The following is a 19,537-nucleotide window of genomic DNA, read 5'->3' as shown; positions in this document are numbered from 1 at the left end:
CCATGAATTTCAATAATAATTTCGGCTGATTTTTTATCGTCATTTATGTTCTCAGGACCACTTTGAAAACATTGAAACCGCTCGTGCATTCTGTTACGTGATAGGTAATCATCGCCATAAACTTGTTTCATCAATTGAAACGTTTCGGTAAAAAGTTAATCAATTTTAAAACAAAATTTAATGTTGGCTCTTTGTTCGAAGCTTATTTTCGCACCGATAACACAAACATAGTGACACTTAAAACGCAATAACTTCACTTCCAATCGATGAAATGTCCTGAAATTCTCACTGGACAATCGATAAAGATAGCAGATTCTAACGCACCAGTCGACATATACATAGATGTCGCCACCAGGGGGCGCTAGATTCAAAAAGTCTTGTTTACTGTGGAACACACCTTGCACATACATACATAAGTATGTAATAACAAGTAAGGAAGCGCTAAGTTCGGGTGTCACCGAACATTTTATACTCTCGCATGATAAAGTGATAATCGAGATTTCATTATCCGTCATTTACATATTTTTCAAATACCGTATTTGTGTAAAGTTTTATTCCGCTGTCATTGGTTTCTAATGTATATATTATACAGAGAAGGCTTCAGGTGGAATTCAAAATAGCGTTATATTGGAAGAAGGCGTGGTTGTAAACCGATTTCACCATATTTCGTACATGTCATCAGGGTGTTAAGAAAATATTATATACCGAATTTTATTGAAATCGGTCTGGTAGTTCCTAAGATATGGTTTTTGGTCCATAGGTGGGCGAGGCCACGCCCATTTTCAATTTTTAAAAAAAGCCTGGGTGCAGCTTCCTTCTGCCATTTCTTCCGTAAAATTTAGTGTTCCTGACGTTTTTTGTTAGTCGGTTAACGCACTTTTAGTGATTTTCAACATAACCTTTGTATGGGAGGTGGGCGTGGTTATTATCCGATTTCTTCCATTTTTGAACTGTATATGGAAATGCCTGAAGGAAACGACTCTATAGAGTTTGGTTGACATAGCTATAGTAGTTTCTGAGATATGTACAAAAAACTTAGTAGGGGCGGGGCCACGCCCACTTTTCCAAAAAAGTACTTCCAAATATGCCCCTATCTAATGCGATCCTTTGCGCCAAATTTCACTTTAATATCTTTATTTTTGGCTTAGTTATGACACTTTATAGGTTTTCGGTTTCCGCCATTTTGTGGGCGTGGCAGTGGGCCGATTTTGCCCATCTTCGAACTTAACCTTCTCATGGAGCCAAGAAATACATGTACCAAGTTTCATCATGATATCTCAATTTTTACTCAAGTTACAGCTTGCACGGACGGACAGACGGACGGACGGACAGACAGACAGACAGACATCCGGATTTCAATTCTACTCGTCACCTTGATCACTTTGGTATATATAACCCTATATCTGACTCTTTTAGTTTTAGGACTTAGTACAAACAACCGTTATGTGAACAAAACTATAATACTCTCCTTAGCAACTTTGTTGCGAGAGTATAAAAATTTATTTGGCAAAAAAATTACCTATAATTAACATTGGCACCCCCCAGCAACAACAAGAAAAATGCGAAACAAAAAGTCTTAAATTTCTTGAAATTATAAACTTTTTGCTCGGCCAACAAACTTGAGAAATTTCACACTACAACAACATCAACACATTTTTAAGAGTCAATTATATAATTAAATTCGTTGAAGCGTTTTCCACTCTTTATTAAATAATTGAATTATTTATGATATTCTATGCCAAGTTGCTTTGAAGTAATGGCTGCAACAACAAACATGCCGCTGGGAGCACACCGTTTCGAATAACAGTAATAAATGGGTTTTAAATGTTAAAAGTTGCTTGAGAAAAGGGGGTAGCGCCGAGCTATGCTTACCCACGCACATACATACATATGTAAGTATATTTAGATATGTGGGAGTGTTTGTTTATATGAGTATGTGTGTGTTTACTTCACACTACAGTGCGTTTAAACGCTTTTTAGCTCCCCACCACATATGTATGTACATACATATGTATGTTTGTGCCGTTTTTTGTGGCGTAGATACATACTTATTTCCAATCGCTAAAGAAATAATGAAAGAAAGCATACATTCTACGTTTATCCGCAAAAAAAAAATACGAATTAATATGTATATAATGAAAACAATAAAACTTTCCAACCTCTCGCAACATATGAAGCATGTCGGGCGCTGGATTGTGAAGCCTTACCCACTACTTACTAGCTTTTAAAAAACAACCAAACTTTCGAAAACTAATTCCACTTCAAATCAGTGACTGGCAGGCGATTCAGACTGATGAACTCGCGCCTACACAACTTCATGCCATATAAACAATTATGAGTACACATTGAGACATATACAGTGGTGGTCATATACTTAGCACACTCGTACTTTTAAGAAAAAATGTTCCATAAAATTCATTTCTTTACTAAAAACTTAAATATTTTCACATATATTCATATTTCAGAGATAGATTAACTTAAATAATAACATAAAGGACGATGTAATCAAAACCTACAAAAAAAAAGTAAGAATAAACGATTACTACGTTGGACACATACTTAGCACATTTCAGGTTTACCTACAAAAACTTTGGCAATCCGCTCCGAACCAAATTTTACCACAATATTTCGTTGGAAAACATTTATTTAGATCACTTCAGAACATCTTTTAGGCAAACTCTCCACCAAACGTCTTCATTGTTCCACAGGTATACTCAACCATACACTTTTGATGTTCTGCCACAATTCTTCTAAATTTTTGGGTTTTTTGCCCTCAATCCTTCTCTAAACTTCACTTCACAAATGATCAATTGGATTGAGATCAGGTGACTGAGCTGGCCATTGCAGAATGGGAACGCATTGCTCCTCCAAGAAAGTTTTCACCAAACGCGAAGTATGTTTGGGGTCATTATCATGCATGAAGTGCCACCTTAGAGGCATATGGTCGTCGAAAAATGGAATCATGTGTTCTGTTAACATGTTCTTGTAAACAAATTGATTCATTTTTGACGTTATCCTAACGATAGGTCCAACACCGTGCCAAGAAAAGGCCGCCCACACTATAATATTTCCTCCTCCATGTTTCACTGTTTTTTGTGTATACCTAGAATTGTGCTGCTGGTCACTCGGGCGCCAGACGTAACGTTTACCGTCAGATCTAAATCTACAAAACTTAGATTCATCACTCCAGAGAACGTTCTTCCAAAAAGAAAGTGGTTTGTTGATGTGGGCTCGTGCGAATGAAAGGCGTGCCTCCAAGTTTTTCTTAGAGACAAACGGGTTCTTCTGTGAAATGCATCCACGCAGTCCGCCTTCATTCAAACGACGTCTGATCGTTTTAGATGAAACCTCTATTCCGTATACTGCGTAAACTTCCGTTTTAATTTGTTTAGAGCTCTTGAATGGGTCGTTTTTTGAAATCCAACGAATTAGACTGTCTTCTTTGGAGGTGGTTTTTCGAGGCCTAGGAGCTCGCACCGCGGATTTAACTGTCCCAAATTCGTCAAAATGTTTAATTGCGTTATAAATGAGCTTCCTTGAACACCCAAGCGTTTTTGCAATCTGGGTTACCGACTGCCCTTCACTTCTTAACTTCACAATTATAGCCCGCTTTTCTTCCGTGCAACACAAACCTCTAGCCATATCCAATCAGTAAATTTAAATTTAAATTTAATTCAAAACCACAGTTTTTATATTAAATAATCTCTCACCAACAAAATTTTTTGTATTCGAAAATAAATATTTCTTAAAACTTTAAAAAACTTCGACAGTCTAAGAAGTGTGCTAAATATGTGTCCACTCCCAAAAGCTGCTGATCGTTGAATAATCCTTCTATTTAAGACAGTAGCAAAAAAAAAGCGACGAAACTTTGCGATATCTTAGCTTGGCGCCTTGATCATGTCTAGACAAAGTGGCGCCTTTGAATTTTGTAACATTACGAAGAAAACATCGTTTGCATTTAGGTAGAGTGATGTGTGCTAAGTATATGACCACCACTGTATGTACATATGCACACCTACATATGTACATATGTACATACATACATATATAAAATTATTTATGAAAATACATACTATGTATATTTGTATGTGCCATTTAAAATGTCGAAAAGCATGTAATAGCTTACGATGGTAAGCTTATAAAAACGAAAAATACTTAATATGTAATCCTTAACTGGAATTCCTACACAAAAAGTTGCCAACTTGAAACGAACTTGCACACATATACACATAAATATATACTTATATATATGTAGATATGTACATGTATGTTTGAGAGTACGCGAAAACAAGTTTTTGTTTGCTAATTTAATTTCATATTCATTAACTTAACTGTGCTTATGATAACCAATGGATTCAGTGCACAAAGCACACATAGATTTTATTAGTTCGGGGTTTTCGAAAACTAAGAATATTCTTCTTGATCGCCCACTGCAGTTCAGTGCTTAAACCAAGTAAAATGAAAGCCATAAGAAATAATAAACAATTAAAAATACAACTTATTGCTTTATTAATTAATTTTCAAGAATACAGTGTAAATAAGAATAAAATAAAACATATGCCAGTAAAAATTTTATTACAATACAAATAATAATTCTTCACAAAAACAATTTGCAAAAACGTTATTAAGAACTAATAAAAACGATGGTCTTCTAAACTAAAGTATTATTATCTATGCTGTATAGAAGAGTTGTCTTCTAGTTCAACCATTAAGTTTCTGAAATTACCCAAAAAAATTTAAATGACTTTGTTTAAAATATAACGATAAATGTTGTACAGCAATTTGGATGGTAGAAAATAAATATTTCGATATTTTCCGTAAAAAATCTATAAATACGTTAACATTTTCATATTCGAAATAAAGATAGTTATTTACGGATTTTGAATAAACCAATTTTTGACGGCCGTCATCGAAAGGGACATACAGTATACAAAAGCCTTGAATTGAGTTTCTCTATTTTTCTAAATTCCTTGAAGGGCACCGGGGAAAATGAAACTAGGAGTTAGGCAGATTGTTATTAACAAAGGAATTTTTAAAAAGTAAATTTCTCAAACGATAGTGTGGCCAACGGACAGAAATAATTAAGAACAATTAATTATTAGACTGCCCTCATACTTAGGCAAACTGGTAAATATGATATGTTTTAAATTGCCTTTATTAAGAAAACAAATTACTCTTTACTCTACATATATCTATTTGCTGATGCCAGAAATATTAATATTAGTTGGCTAATATAACTAATAAAATTGATTTTGCACTTTCGTAGCTTGCCGCTACTGTATGCAACTGAATTCAACGCAAAGTGTTACTGCTAATTTTTTATGCATTATTGATTTCGCATTTGCATATGTATGTACATATGTATATAAAATGCACATTAGAGTGATTCAAAAAAAAATTTTTTTTTTCGTTTGGTACTCGGAAAAATAGGTTCCTAGACACCTCTAAGAAAGCCTCTCCAAATATGAGTTTTTAATTGTAACAGGAAGGTCCTCCTACATACAGTTTTCTATTTTTTCTTATTATCAGGTAGAAAAATTTATATCTCGCTTCAAATTACTTGATAAAATTTCTTGTTCCTAAGATTTTGTTGGAAATTGAATGCTCTACAAAAAAGGTCTATTATGATTTTTTCGTAAACCCAAACGTTTAAAAGATATTAACAGTTAAAGTTTGTTTATTTTTGGGAAAATTTTTTATTTCTTATGAATTTTATAACTCAATGAAAAAAAATTATTATGAATAGATTTTTGGAGAGGCTTTCTTAGAGGTGTCTAGGAATCTATTTTTCAGAGTACCAAACGAAAAAAAAAAAATTTTTTTTGATCCACCCTAATATGCATTGATGTTTGACGATGAATATCTCGTAAACGCTTAACTTAATCGAAAATCAAATAAGACCATTTTTATAGAGTAGTAAATTTCCTACAAAACTGTCAATTTCATCATTCATAATAATTTTTTTTCATTGAGTTATAAAATTCATAAGAAATAAAAAAATTTCCCAAAAATAATCAAACTTTAACTGTTAATATCTTTTAAACGTTTGGGTTTACGAAAAAATCATAATAGACCTTTTTTGTAGAGCATTCAATTTCCAACAAAATCTTAGGAACAAGAAATTTTTTCAAGTAATTGGAAGCGAGATATAAATTTTTCTACCTGATAATAAGAAAAAATAGAAAACTGTATGTAGGAGGACCTTCCCGTTACAATTAAAAACTCATGTTTGGAGAGGCTTTCTTAGAGGTGTCTAGGAACCTATTTTTCCGAGTACTAAACGAAAAAAAAATTTTTTTTTTTGAATCACTCTAATGCACATTATACACAACAATGCACTTATTTGCTTTGTTGCATTAAAATATGAAAATCTCAAACGCATGAGTAGCGCTAAGTACGCAAGCGCTTATGTAAAGACAGCCAGCCATGTGCTTTGACATTAACGGCGACCACCACATACATATACATATGTATGTATGTACATGTATAGAATTGTATAAATACATTTATGCGCGTGTTTGTGTGTGTATGTATGTTTTCAAAAATTAAAACAGCTAACTATAATTACTTGTACAAGTTTGTTTTTGTTGCCTACGCTAAAATAATGAAAGTAACAACTTTTAAACCATTTAACTTACAAGAAATTTACATATGTATATATACAGTGGACCAATAAAGTTTACATACACCTAGTTCTATTAAATTTCGACACGTTTATTTGTTTCAAAATTAATAAATTTTGTGGTTTTTTCTATCCATTTCAAAATATGTATATTTAACATTAAATATAGCATATCAAAATATTTTTTTTTTTACACAAATAAAAAAAATTTAAGTTAAAGCTTAAAATGAGCATAATTTATATCAAAAAAGTTTACGTACACTTATGAATGTTTACATAAAACAAAAGTAATTACAATACTTTTAACGGTTTTTGGCCTACATTTTGTTGCTATTACTGTCCCTAGACATCGTTGTATGCTCCTCACTCAATTTCTAGAATTATTTCCGGATATTTTGACCCACTAAGTCCACGATCCAGCTTTTTGGCCTTATTTTGATGAAATTCGATGTTTTCGAATACGGTTTTCCAAAAAGTTCCAGATATTTTGAATAGGATTAATGTCTAGTGATTGCGGGACCTATGGAGTTATTTTTATTTCCATAACAACCATTCAAGTACAAGATAAGACATGTATTTTGGGTCGGTATCCTGTTGGAAATTGGTTTTGCTGCTATGAACAGCCGATTTAAGCACACTTAAAATTTAAATTTTTGTCCTAAAATGTTCAGATACATATGCTTATCCATGTTTTCACTAATAAAGTCCAAATGTCCAACTCTAGATGCATCCATACACCCGCAAACCATAACATTACCCCCACAGTGCTCTACCATTGGCAATACATTTTGTCCTTGCGACTCTTCATTGATCTTTCTCCACACTTTTCGTGATCTATTCGAACCAAATTTATTAAATTTTGAATCGTCGGTGAACACAATGTTTTCCCAAAACCAATACGGTTTGTTTAAATATTGTTTAGCAAACGCCGACATTTTCTTTTTATTAACTTTATATATGTATGGCTGACGACGCGCGACTCGTCTATGATAACCAGCACTCTTCAACAAATTCCTTACTGTTTGGGGATTTATTTTTTTGTGTACATTTCAAAAATATATAAGCATGTGTATCTGAGCATTTTAAGAAAAAGATTTAAATTTTAAGTGTGCTTAAATCGGCTGTTAATAGCAGCCATTTCTATTTACCACAGGATAACGACCCAAAACACACAACTTTATCTTGTACGTGAAGGGTTGTTATGGAAATAAAAATAACTCCATAGGTCCCGCAATCGCTAGACATTAATCCTATTCAAAATATCTGGAACTTTTTGGAAAACCGTATTCGAAAACATCGAATTTCATCAAAATAAGGCCAAAAAGCTGGATCATGGACTTAATGGGTCAAAATATCCGGAAATAATACTAGAAATTGAGTGGGGAGCATACAACGATGTCTAGGGACAGTAATAGCAACAAAATGTAGGCCAAAAACCGTTAAAAGTATTGTAATTACTTTTGTTTTATGTAAACATTCATAAGTGTACGTAAACTTTTTTGATATAAATTATGCTCATTTTAAGCTTTAACTTAAATTTTTTTTATTTGTGTAAAAAAAAAATATTTTGATATGCTATATTTAATGCTAAATATACATATCATGAAATGGATAGAAAAAAACCACAAAATTTATCCATTTTGAAACAAATAAACGTGTCGAAATTTAATAGAACTAGGTGTATGTAAACTTTATTGGTCCACTGTATATGTATATGTATGTACATGTGTACAGACTGACATGTGTACATTTGTATGTATGTAGCTATTCTTATTTCATTAGCTGTTTTAGGCATTTCAAGTTTTGCAGCAGTGATTTTGTAATTAACACCCCACCATGACTTAAATTATGTATATAGATATACATATGTACATATATTTATACGAGTATATGTGTGTACGCTTAATTTTCAGCTTATTGCTTGGTTGGTAGCGCAATGATGCATGTCGCGTTTACCGCCTCTCTCTCTCTCGTCCTCTATCTCTCTTCCTATAACCTAGTGTTTCCGAGTGTCGCGCTGGTAAAAGTTGCAAAGCTGTGATTCATTCGCTTACCTTCTAAGATCTGGATATTTTCGTAATTTTTTAGAGTAAATATTGAAATGTATGTACATACATATATGAATATGGAGTCGTGTGACTCATGCTACTTGTTGTTGAAACAAATTTACTGCGTTGAACGTTGCTGAAAAAGCCAACTTATCTAAACCGTTTGGGGAGAGTTATTATTATGTCAGAACATGAACGTGAAGAACTTTTCAAGAAATATTTTTAATGCTATTGCGTGAAATCATTAAAAATCTCAGAAAAAAACGAGAAAACTTATAAATAAATTGAAGAAATACTCGGGTGCTCCGATTAAATGATATCAAATTCCATGTCCTACAAAAATAATGCCTAAAGACGTGGACGAAAACGCAAAACTATTAAAGAAATCGATCGACGCATACTCCAGTCGTCTAAAAAAGATCCCAAAAGATCGTCTAGAGAAATAAAGAAGCGTCTAGATCTTGATGTTAGTGACGTAACAGTTCGTAGACGTTTATTGGAATATAATTTATTTGCGCGGAGTCCGCGAAATTTTCCATTGTTGACATAGAAACATAATTAGAGGACGGTTCCAATTCGCCAAGGAACATGGCAACTGGCAACTAGAGAAATTTAGAAATATTTTGTGGACAAAGGAATGTAAGCAAAAAAAAAGAAAAAATCAGCAAAAGAATGGCTTCGGGTCAATAAAGTTGAGGTTATGTCGTCGCCTGCTCAGTCGCCTGACATTAATTCCATAGAAAACTTATGGATGGTGTATATTTAGATTGCATAATTCTTAAAACCATATCTTTTCACAGTATCAATAATTACCCTTCTTCTTTCCACAATTAGTCTTAAATAAATTGTCATATTATTCCAACCGAAATCAAGTGTCATTTGGTTTGATTTCTACCTTTATCCTCGTTCATCATTATTTACTCTTATAAAGGGTTAGACGTACCATAAGTAGGGTTGCAAATAATGCATTAAAAAATAATTAAATTTATATTTGACTTCCTTTTTTTTGTTTTGTAAGTCCCTCAAGTCCAAAATGTTTGGATTAAATTCTTATTTTTTAATTTATAATCTGAGATTTTTGAAATAAAAAAATTTCCACATTGGCTAGCGAACTGGCGAATAAATGTGAATGAACAGAAGGGTAAGCATGTTACATTTTCGCTTAGACCAAAAATGTGCCCGGCAGTAAAACAATATTATAATATAAACAATATTTTAGTACCCCAAGCGAACGAAGTCACATATCTTGGTATTCACCTAGATAGAAGGCTCACGTGGAGAAAACACATCTCTAGTAAAATAACATGTATGACGATTAGAGCTGCAAATTTAAATTGGCTTTTAAATAAAAACTCTAAACTTAGCCTAGACAACAAAGTGCTTTTATATAATGCGGTCATAAAGTCGATTTGAATGTATGGCATTCAACTGTGGGGTACGACCTGTGCAACTAATATTGATATAATACAAAGGTTCCAATCGAAAATGCTTAGAACAATCACGTGTTCACCATGGTACATGCGTAACGACAATATCCATAACGACCTTGGTATTCATAAGGTAAAGAAAGAAGTAGAAGATACCAGAATTAAATAATATCTAAACTCCGAGATCACCCAAACCCTTTGGCTAATGCTTTAGTACATTCCTGCGATCAAACACGCCTTAAAAGAAGAGATATGCCTACGTACTAGGGAGCAACGTATCACCAAAACAGCTCAATCAAAATTGTACATGACTTTTAGGCTTCAAATCAATATCGTACTTATTGCCGAATTCTTCACATACATACTTACCAATTTCGATAATTTAAAGACGTTTTTCGGGGGATGTTTTTTGTAAGAGTACTTCTTTTTCACAGTTTATATCACGTTGATGGGTCCATATTTGCTTTCATCGAATCCAAAACCCTACCGAATATGATGCAAATCGTTTATTAAGGGATCGTCTCAATACGAAATTTTAGAGAAATCGTTTTTTTTTTTGTTGCATTATCGGATAGTATACACTATAATAAACATTCTCTCAAATTTTGAAATCGAAATTCAAATTCATTCAGAGTGGGGAACAATCTTTAAACGCAGAAAGGTGTTTTTCAAAACGGTTTCTCCTTCAGAATGGTTTGAAGATATCAGTTCAATTTGGTGTGTACATTTTGGTTCCAAAAAAATAAAAACTTTCCTACAGATTAATAATCTTTTTAAAAATTTTGTTTTAGACCAAAATTGCGGCCGCAATCGTGGACATCGTACAGAAAAATTATGTGGTATTTGAACAATTTATCATACACCCAACAAATAAAGATAAAAAAAAATGATTTTGTATTCGTCATGAATGTATTTATTTGTAAAAAATGGGACTGATTAGTTAATTCAAATATAAAACAAAAGAAAAATCGCGAAAAATCAGCGATTTTTGGGAGGGTCACATTGAGATAATCCCTTAAAAACTTGTTCGACAGAACTTGTTTTGAACAAAATTTTCAAGATGTTTGCTTCAATAACACGAGAAATTATTTAAAAACCAATGACAAAGAAGATACTCTTGAAATTCAATTAAATACCTGTCTAAAGAACATTGTGGGAAATTTCTGAAAATTCAGTTTCAGCAAAAATATGCTTAAAATTGTTTATTTTTTATGAGATTGTTTTAAAATAGTTTCATAAGATATACAAGTATGTATGTATATTTATTTCCACATTTATATAGTATACATGTTAGAGGATTTATTTTATTCATTTGAACTTTTTTTATTGTTCGTATTTTGTTTTAAGTGTTCCCTACACAGAGAAATTGTATATGTATTTATGATGATAATATAATCGAAAAAGTGAAAACCAAAAGTTTTAGTTGTTGTTACTTTTTTTTTTAAATTAGTAAACACAAAAAAATTATCACCTCTCATGTGACTACACAACCGTTACAATATCAACAATATGTTAACAATTTTCAAATCATGCTGTGAAAATACAACAATCACGACCACAACCGCCTGATTTGCCAATTTAATATTCACAACAAAGCAACAAAAACAATAAAAATTAACAATTTTCTCTTACTTTCATAATTTGAAAACCTAATCTAATCTTTTATAAAAATGTCGGATTTGCGCAAATAGATCATGGAATCTAATAAAATGTGCGAAAAGTTAACAATTGCAAAAACAAAAGCAAAAACAGTAAATATTTCACGAACAAATACGAATTGAAAACGAGCAAAAAGAAGACGAAAAAAGTGGAAAAATAAACATAAGTTAAGAAACAAAAACAACAACAAAACCAAAGATAAACGAAGTGTATGTAAAACAAAAGAAAATTAAATATAAAGTCAAAACTAAACGAACAGTGTAAATAAATTATTACGAAAATAAAAAAAGCAACAACAACACAACATAGTACGCCGAAAAAATTACACCCGAACTAAAGACATTTGATTAAACGACTAAAGGAAACGACCAAACCAAATTGCACTTCCTAACCAGCTGCGGTGTTGTGACTATGTCCGAAACCGAGTTGTATGAAAGTAAAGGCAATTCCGAATCCTTCCTACAATATGGTAATGAGAAACCGCCGCCGATTGTTGTTGTTGTCGGCGACGGTCGCAGCCGAGTTCGACGTGTGGTGCGCACCGCGACACGTCACGTGACTGTTGTCAGTTACTCGACACGACACAAAGAGACGCGCACCCATACATCGCATCACGTTACGACAGTGAGGTAAGCAAGTAAAAAGAACCAAAAGCAAGAAATAAAAAATACGCTATTATTGTATGCGTGTTTACAATTAGGTGAAAAAAAACTAAAAACAAATTATAAACATAAAACCCAAAATTTGTGTAGTCATTGTCACTCCTTTTTCGGCTTGTAAACACGCAGAACGTTTTCCTCCTTTCAAAAATACACAGCTGCCTTAAATTGTTGTTTTCTTTTGTGCATTTTTTGAGCGTCTTCATTTATATTCTCATTAACAAACAACAAAATGCTTCTCTGCTGCAAGACACATATTTTCAGTTGATATGTTGACACATAGGTGATTTTGTTTGGCAGCACTGTGCTAGCGTAATCCTTTGAGACATTTTGGTGGTGCGACCAAATAGGTGCCTACTTTTAGGATGAGTGTGTTTTGGCAGTGTTGAATACATACAAACATATACGTATGCCTACAATTGTTTGTAATCCTCTTCTATTCAAATAGCGGTTGTTGCAGCGAAATATTATTTTGTTTTAAGACTGGTGCCACAATATTAAAAAAATATTATGTTTAACATTAACATAAAACGGTCGAAACATTACTAAGAATGTAGAATGTTAGGTTAAGAAGTCTGCATAAAATTATTAGCATAATTTTCCTCGAAGAGTAAACCTTTGGACCAAAATATTTTATTTTATATGCGTCATAGGACTACCTAATTTATTAAATTAAAATAATCATAATTTGGTAAAATTTTCGTTATTTTTATAAAAGCGACAACTTTAATACCAATTAATAGCTGTTTGTGTCTATGCTCTTTCCATAAGTGGCAGATTAAGGCAGAGAATTCGAGTTTTCTATAGGGAACATTGGGCATGAAAGGTTGAAAAATTGATATATGTACATATGTACTTAGTAAACTCCAGCTTCGAAACATGGGGTCTCTATGTCCATAGGTGTAATTAGGCAATCGAAAAATATTTAAAACTCTTCTATCTCTGATTAGAATTTTAGCATCAATTCTGGAACATCTTTCAAATGCTTTCATTTTCATCTTTGGACACTTTAAAGCGCTTTTCTGAAATTTTTACAGTAATCAAATGCATATTCGATATTCCGCTTTTTATCAATTTTTTGCGTTAGTATTGGACCATCGTGCATACTATGTTAAAAATGTTAATGATTTTTTTTCAACTTTGAACCAATCAATATTACATTTTATTTCATTGGCATTTTTGCGTTTTTAATATCCGTTGTTAAATATAATTATACTTATATAACAAAGAAAGTAATTTCGCTATTAAAAGTAATTACTGTATTACAATAATACATACAAAATATAATATGTTTACAATATGCCATTTAATATTTATACTTTGTACTCCATACAAAATAGTTCATCGCGTTATCCATGACAGTCGTCAAAGTTAAAAGTTCAAAGTAAATTACTGCCGACATGCAATACATACTCCTTATGTATATATATATATACATATATATACATAAATAAATGTGGTATATACATACATATATATATTTATTGTGTAAATATAGAGTTACTGTATAAGTAAAGGTTTTCTAATAGCAATTTCCGATTTAATTTTGAGGTATTTGGATTCACACGCCAATTAATTTGTGTGTGTTTGTAAGTCCATTTCTATTTGTATGCATAAGAGTAAGTTAAATGTATGACGATGGCGCGCGTCTTGCGGTGCGCTTCAAAGTTCAGCAACTAGTGGCAACTGCAACTTGTTGCATATTAATAGGAGCGCAGATCGTCATAAATGCATACATGCATTCATACACACGTTCTTATGTACATATGTAAGTGCTCAAATATGCCTAGCTGTGTGCGGCAAAAGAATTTTCCTTTCTCTAATTATATTTGTTTGCCTCTAATGCGGATACGGAGAACACAAACAAATTCACAAATATCAATATATGTATGTAAGTATATACTCTATTAGATTATTTATTTATTATTTTTATTTGTTTCGTAATTTCTTCTTAGCAGACCTACAAAAAAATGTTATTTTAATATATGTATGTAAAATGTTTTTAAATTGCTACTACAAAAATATAAATATATACCAGAAATTAAGAAGCAAATTATTATTTAGAAATTTATTGTTAGCAGTGATACCGACTTAAAAGGACATAGATATACTATACATATACATATGTATATAAAGATGTCGCTTCAATTTTCAGAAGAAAAATTTCAAAAATTTATTTTAGTAAACCTTGACAAATTTTTTGTTGCGCCATTCCATTTTTATACTCATGCAACCAATTGCTACAAAGTATTATACTTTTTATACTCTCGGAACAAAGTTGCTAAGGAGAGTATTATAGTTTTGTTTGTTGTTTGTAAGTCCTAAAACTAAAAGAGTCAGATATAGGGTTATATATACCAAATGATCAGGGTGACGAGTAGAGTTGAAATCCGGATGTCTGTCTGTCCGTCCGTCCGTCCTTGCAAGCTGTAACTTGAGTAAAAATTGAGATATCATGATGAAACTTGGTTCACGTATTTCTTGGCTCCATAAGAAGGTTAAGTTCGAAGATGGGCAAAATCGGCCCACTGCCACGACCACAAAATGGCGGAAACCGAAAACCTATAAAGTGTCATAACTAAGCCAAAAATAAAGATATTAAAGTGAAATTTGGCACAAAGGATCGCATTAGGAAGGGGCATATTTGGACGTAATTTTTTTGGAAAAGTGGGCGTGGCCCCGCCCCCCACTAAGTTTTTTGTACATATCTCGGAAACTACTATAGCTATGTCAACCAAACTCTATAGAGTCATTTCCTTCAGGCATTTCCATATGCAGTTCGAAAATGGAAGAAATCGGATAATAACCACGCCCACCCCCCATGCAAAGGTTATGTTGAAAATCACTAAAAGTGCGTTAACCGACTAACAAAAAACGTCAGAAACACTAAATTTTACGGAAGAAGTGGCAGAAGGAAGCTGCACCCAGGCCCGTGGCGCCGCCCACTTATGGACCAAAAGCCATATTTCAGGAACTACTCAACCGATTTCAATGAAATTCGGCACATAATATTTTCTTAACACCCTGATGATATATACGAAATATGGGTGAAATCGGTTCACAACCACGCCTTCTTCCAATATAACGCTATTTTCAATTCCATCTGATGCCTTCTCTGTATAATATATACATTAGGAAATGAAAATACAATTAAATACTCAAAGTACACAAATTGATCTAATCTAATTAATTTTACAGCAAAATAAAAAAATATGTAAATTATTATCACTTTATCATGCGAGAGTATAAAATGTTCGGTGACACCCTAACTTAGCCTTCCTTAATTGTCTTCACCTAACGGTTGTACGTGCCACCTAAAACTAATCTAGATAGATATAGGGTTATATATAAAGGTATATAAATGATCAGGGTGATGAGAAAAGTTGAAAACCGGATTTCTGTCTGTCTGCCTGTCTGTCCGTGCAAACTGTAACTTGAGTAAAAATTGAGATATCTTGAAACTTTATATACGGGTTTCATAGTACAAAACAAAGTCGAGTACGTAGAAAAGCGTGATCGGCCTCATATAGCACAATTTTAAATTCCACTTGATTCTTTTACTTTCCAGTACACAAATCAAGAAGCAATTATTATAAAGGGATAAGACTTTGCACGAATAATGCCTTTAGTGTATGTCATCTTATGACAGAAAATTGTTCAAATCCAACCAAAAATATTATTATATAATTATAATTGAAAAAATCAAGCCCTTCGATACCGTATATTTGGACCCTAGTACCTATAGTTGACTTTTGTTCGAAAATATCGGTCAATTTCTAAGATATATACTTAATATTTAGGGATAGTACTTCTCTGACAATGGTATGTTTGTATGTCAAGAATGAAAATTTAATGAATGAAGTTGAATCGGACCAATACTTCCATTAGCCCCCATATACCTAATATAAAGATAACCATTTGTACCAATGTCGGAATGAAAATAATTTCCGTTAATCCATTTTTTTATAGTATGTGTTGTTTCTGTATTTTTTGCATTTTTAATAACCCTGAATTTAGATACCGTGTTCAATAAAATAAATAAAAATATGCGTTTTTTCTGCTTCTTTTCAGAAACTTGAATTTTTACATTATCAAATTTTCTTAGGCTGTGGTCTCATTTAACCGTTGTCCATTTGCAGACATTATTTTATAATTAAAAAAATTCCGAACTTATAAACGCTCCACCCTAACATACAAACATAGATGTGCTTAAAAGCAATCAAAAAAATGTATTTTTCCATTTGCATGTTTTCCTGTAATATTTTTTTTTTTTTTTGCTTCTAAGCGTTCTATATGTAAATATATGCAAATATATATATATGTATTTATGACTATATACATATTTATACATGCGGCTTGTGTACGTAATTGGCAATAAGTGCAAGTTCACGAGTCTCTACGAGCAGTTGCCATGTGATGAGCTACAGATTCTAACATGAAGTAGTTTATATATCAACAAAAAAGTAGCACCACAGTACTGTAGAATTTTAAAATATATATTTTTGTTTTTCTGATCTGGCAGCAATCACTGTGGGATATTGTTAGGTGTGATGTGCTCGTTTTCTGTAGTATGAACAGTTCGTTTTAAACTCAAACAGTAGTATTAGTTTGATTTAATTTTTCATTGTGCGTCTAATTTTGAGCAGTCAAAATAATATCATCGTTGGCATAATTCTAAAAAAACATGAAAAACTTCACAACAAAACAATTACGGCAAGATTATGTTCGAAATCATGGCACCACTGTTGTAAATTCGAATGTGCACTATTGATTCATGCGCTGATCGTTTTCGAATTATCGATACTCTCGATATTCGAGCGCTCGAAAAAAATAACCCTGGTCGATCCATCACCGGTGTGTTCATAAGAAAAAAAATAATTATAAGAAAAAATTTAAGTGAATGACGGAAAGTATACGTTGAACACCGCGAAACATGGAATTTTTTCATTAATAACAAAAAAAAATACTTTTTTTAAATGATGTGCCGTATATATTCGTAAAGTAGAATTAAAAACAAAAATTTTAAGACATTTCCCGTGAAAATTGGTGCATGTTCGCTCTCCTGAACATTTACCAATTTCAGAATTTGATTAAATAATTGCGATGGAAGGGGAAAATTAGATTACTATTTTATTAATTTTTAGTTAAGTTTAATGTTTTAATATTGACTAGGTCATAAATGGGCCGAGAAAACACTGTACGCCTGAAAAGTGGATTGTAATAAACAAAGTTGATTTCAAAAGGTGAAACATATTCTAAAGTCATGAAATTTCTCGGTTTTTCCGAGAAAATGATTCGAAACGCTTTATATTATGAACCGAAAGTGGAAACGCGTGGCCGAAAGCGAGGAATGGTCACCAACAATTATAGCACCCTTAACCAGTCTATGCAAAGCAAACCCATTTACATAAGTACGTCTGCAATTGAACTGAAAAAACACTGAATTTAGATGTTAGTGTAATGACAGTTCGCCGTCACCTACGACAAACTATGTTATTACTCACAGCCTTAAGAAAGTGCCGCTTCTCACTACAAAACTTGTAGTAAAGCGCATGGAGTTTGCAAAAATACACATAGAATGGATAGCTTGGAGATGGCGAAGCATTCTTTGAAATAACGAGGGCAAGGTCGCTTTGTTTGGGGGCCGAGGATCTCGATGTTATATTTGAAAACATAGCTGTATGTACATATGTACAGAGGCATCCATTTCATATTAATATTGTACATAATTTCTTAATGTCCTTGTTAGCTTCGCCTGTCCATTCGCTGCCGCGTTTCTCTTCGTTTTACACACACACATACATATATGTATTAGTGTTTATTTATATAATTGTAGGTGCAGGAGCAGATGTTTTGCTTTCATGCGATACTATTCACAAAATTATACATCAGCTACAACAACAACAATAACAACGCATATCCTTTCCTCGCCATGCTGTTACGTTGGTTTATAAAAATAAAAACAAAAACATTCCAACACATGTGGGCTTGCATATCTGTCCTGCCTGTTTTATTGTATAAGCATTTGAGCCGCAGGATCAGCTAATAGTTTTTGCAATTGGTTTCTGTCTTCATCTCCGCTTTGTTTTTTCATTTCTTTATTTTTCCCGCTACCTGCTATTTGTGTATTGCCTTTCTATTCACACACACATACGTATACATATGCATGTGTGTGAAACGCCAGGTGCAGTTGCTTTCTGCTTTTATACGGCTTTGTTTGTTCGAAAATGATGCACCTTTTGCTACAATTTTTTCGCCTTTCTTTTTTGTTGTTGCTGCAATTTTGTTTTATTGCAGGCAGTGATCATTCTACCTTTGTTGCTACTGCTGTGCAGGCTTTATGGTCTTTTATTGTATGCAATGTGCACATTTACGTTGTTGTTGTTGTAGACATGTTTACCGCTTAAATGTGTATCCAAATTCAATGCTAGTGGAGTTGTGTTTTGCTTCTTTGTCAAGGTGTTCTGGTAAACCAAAAGTAACCTGCGCTTCACCTGGTTAAGATTGAGCTCGAGAATTCTTTCAGCTGTTTCATTTTCCTTGTTCAAGTTCTGATTATTTTTTTCCACTAATTTGGTAGTGCTGATCACGAAATTATACCTCATTTTAACATCAGGTTTTTTTTTTGTTTTTTGTTTTAAATTTCTTACGTTTGACTTTTAGTGTTCAACAAATTTTATACAAGATTTGTTGTTGAAAAACTGTTAAAACAACAGAATGTCTTCAAGAAAGTGTCATAATAATGCGGATACATTTTGTTATATTTGTGGAAACTTTATGACTTTAAAGCAAAAACAGAAAATCACTGAATTTGTTGAAAATTCGTATAATGCATATTTTGGCTTCAAAGTACAACTAAAACTGTGGACTCCGCAAGTAGTTTGTACTATTTGTGTTGAACAATTACGACAGTGGACATACCGCATAGACAATATCTACCTTTCGGTAGACCTTTGATATGGAAAGAGCAGACAAATCATATTGATGATTATTATTTTTGCTGTACAAATGTGAAAGGTTTTATTGCTACAAATAAAAATAAAATTGTCTACGCAAATGTATCTTCAGTTACACGGCCGATTCCACATGGTCCAGACATGCCAGTGCCCCTTCCAAGCTCAA

General features: G+C 32.7%; 1 protein-coding gene across 9 annotated transcripts in view; it reads left to right on the top strand.

Annotated features, from left to right (window-relative positions):
- Nucleotides 1-19,537, top strand: part of LOC126763272 (IQ motif and SEC7 domain-containing protein 3) — a 176,980-nt gene that overhangs the window by 140,100 nt on the left and 17,343 nt on the right. For 5 of the 9 annotated variants that reach the window (XM_050480596.1, XM_050480593.1, XM_050480594.1 and 2 more), the window contains exon 2: nucleotides 11,789-12,385. The exons of 3 other annotated variants lie outside the window; for them this stretch is intronic. In XM_050480596.1, coding sequence (XP_050336553.1) covers nucleotides 12,168-12,385 — 218 coding nt within the window. In that variant the 5' untranslated portion in view covers nucleotides 11,789-12,167. Of the gene's footprint in view, nucleotides 1-11,788; nucleotides 12,386-17,002; nucleotides 17,129-19,537 lie in introns of those variants that run through there. One more of the 9 variants, XM_050480599.1, reaches the window with a different exon arrangement.

Source organism: Bactrocera neohumeralis, chromosome 6 (assembly GCF_024586455.1).
Source record: "Bactrocera neohumeralis isolate Rockhampton chromosome 6, APGP_CSIRO_Bneo_wtdbg2-racon-allhic-juicebox.fasta_v2, whole genome shotgun sequence".
Lineage (NCBI taxonomy): Eukaryota > Metazoa > Arthropoda > Insecta > Diptera > Tephritidae > Bactrocera > Bactrocera neohumeralis.
The sequence above is the reverse complement of the archived record's forward strand: the minus strand, read 5'-3'. Positions and strand labels throughout refer to the sequence as shown.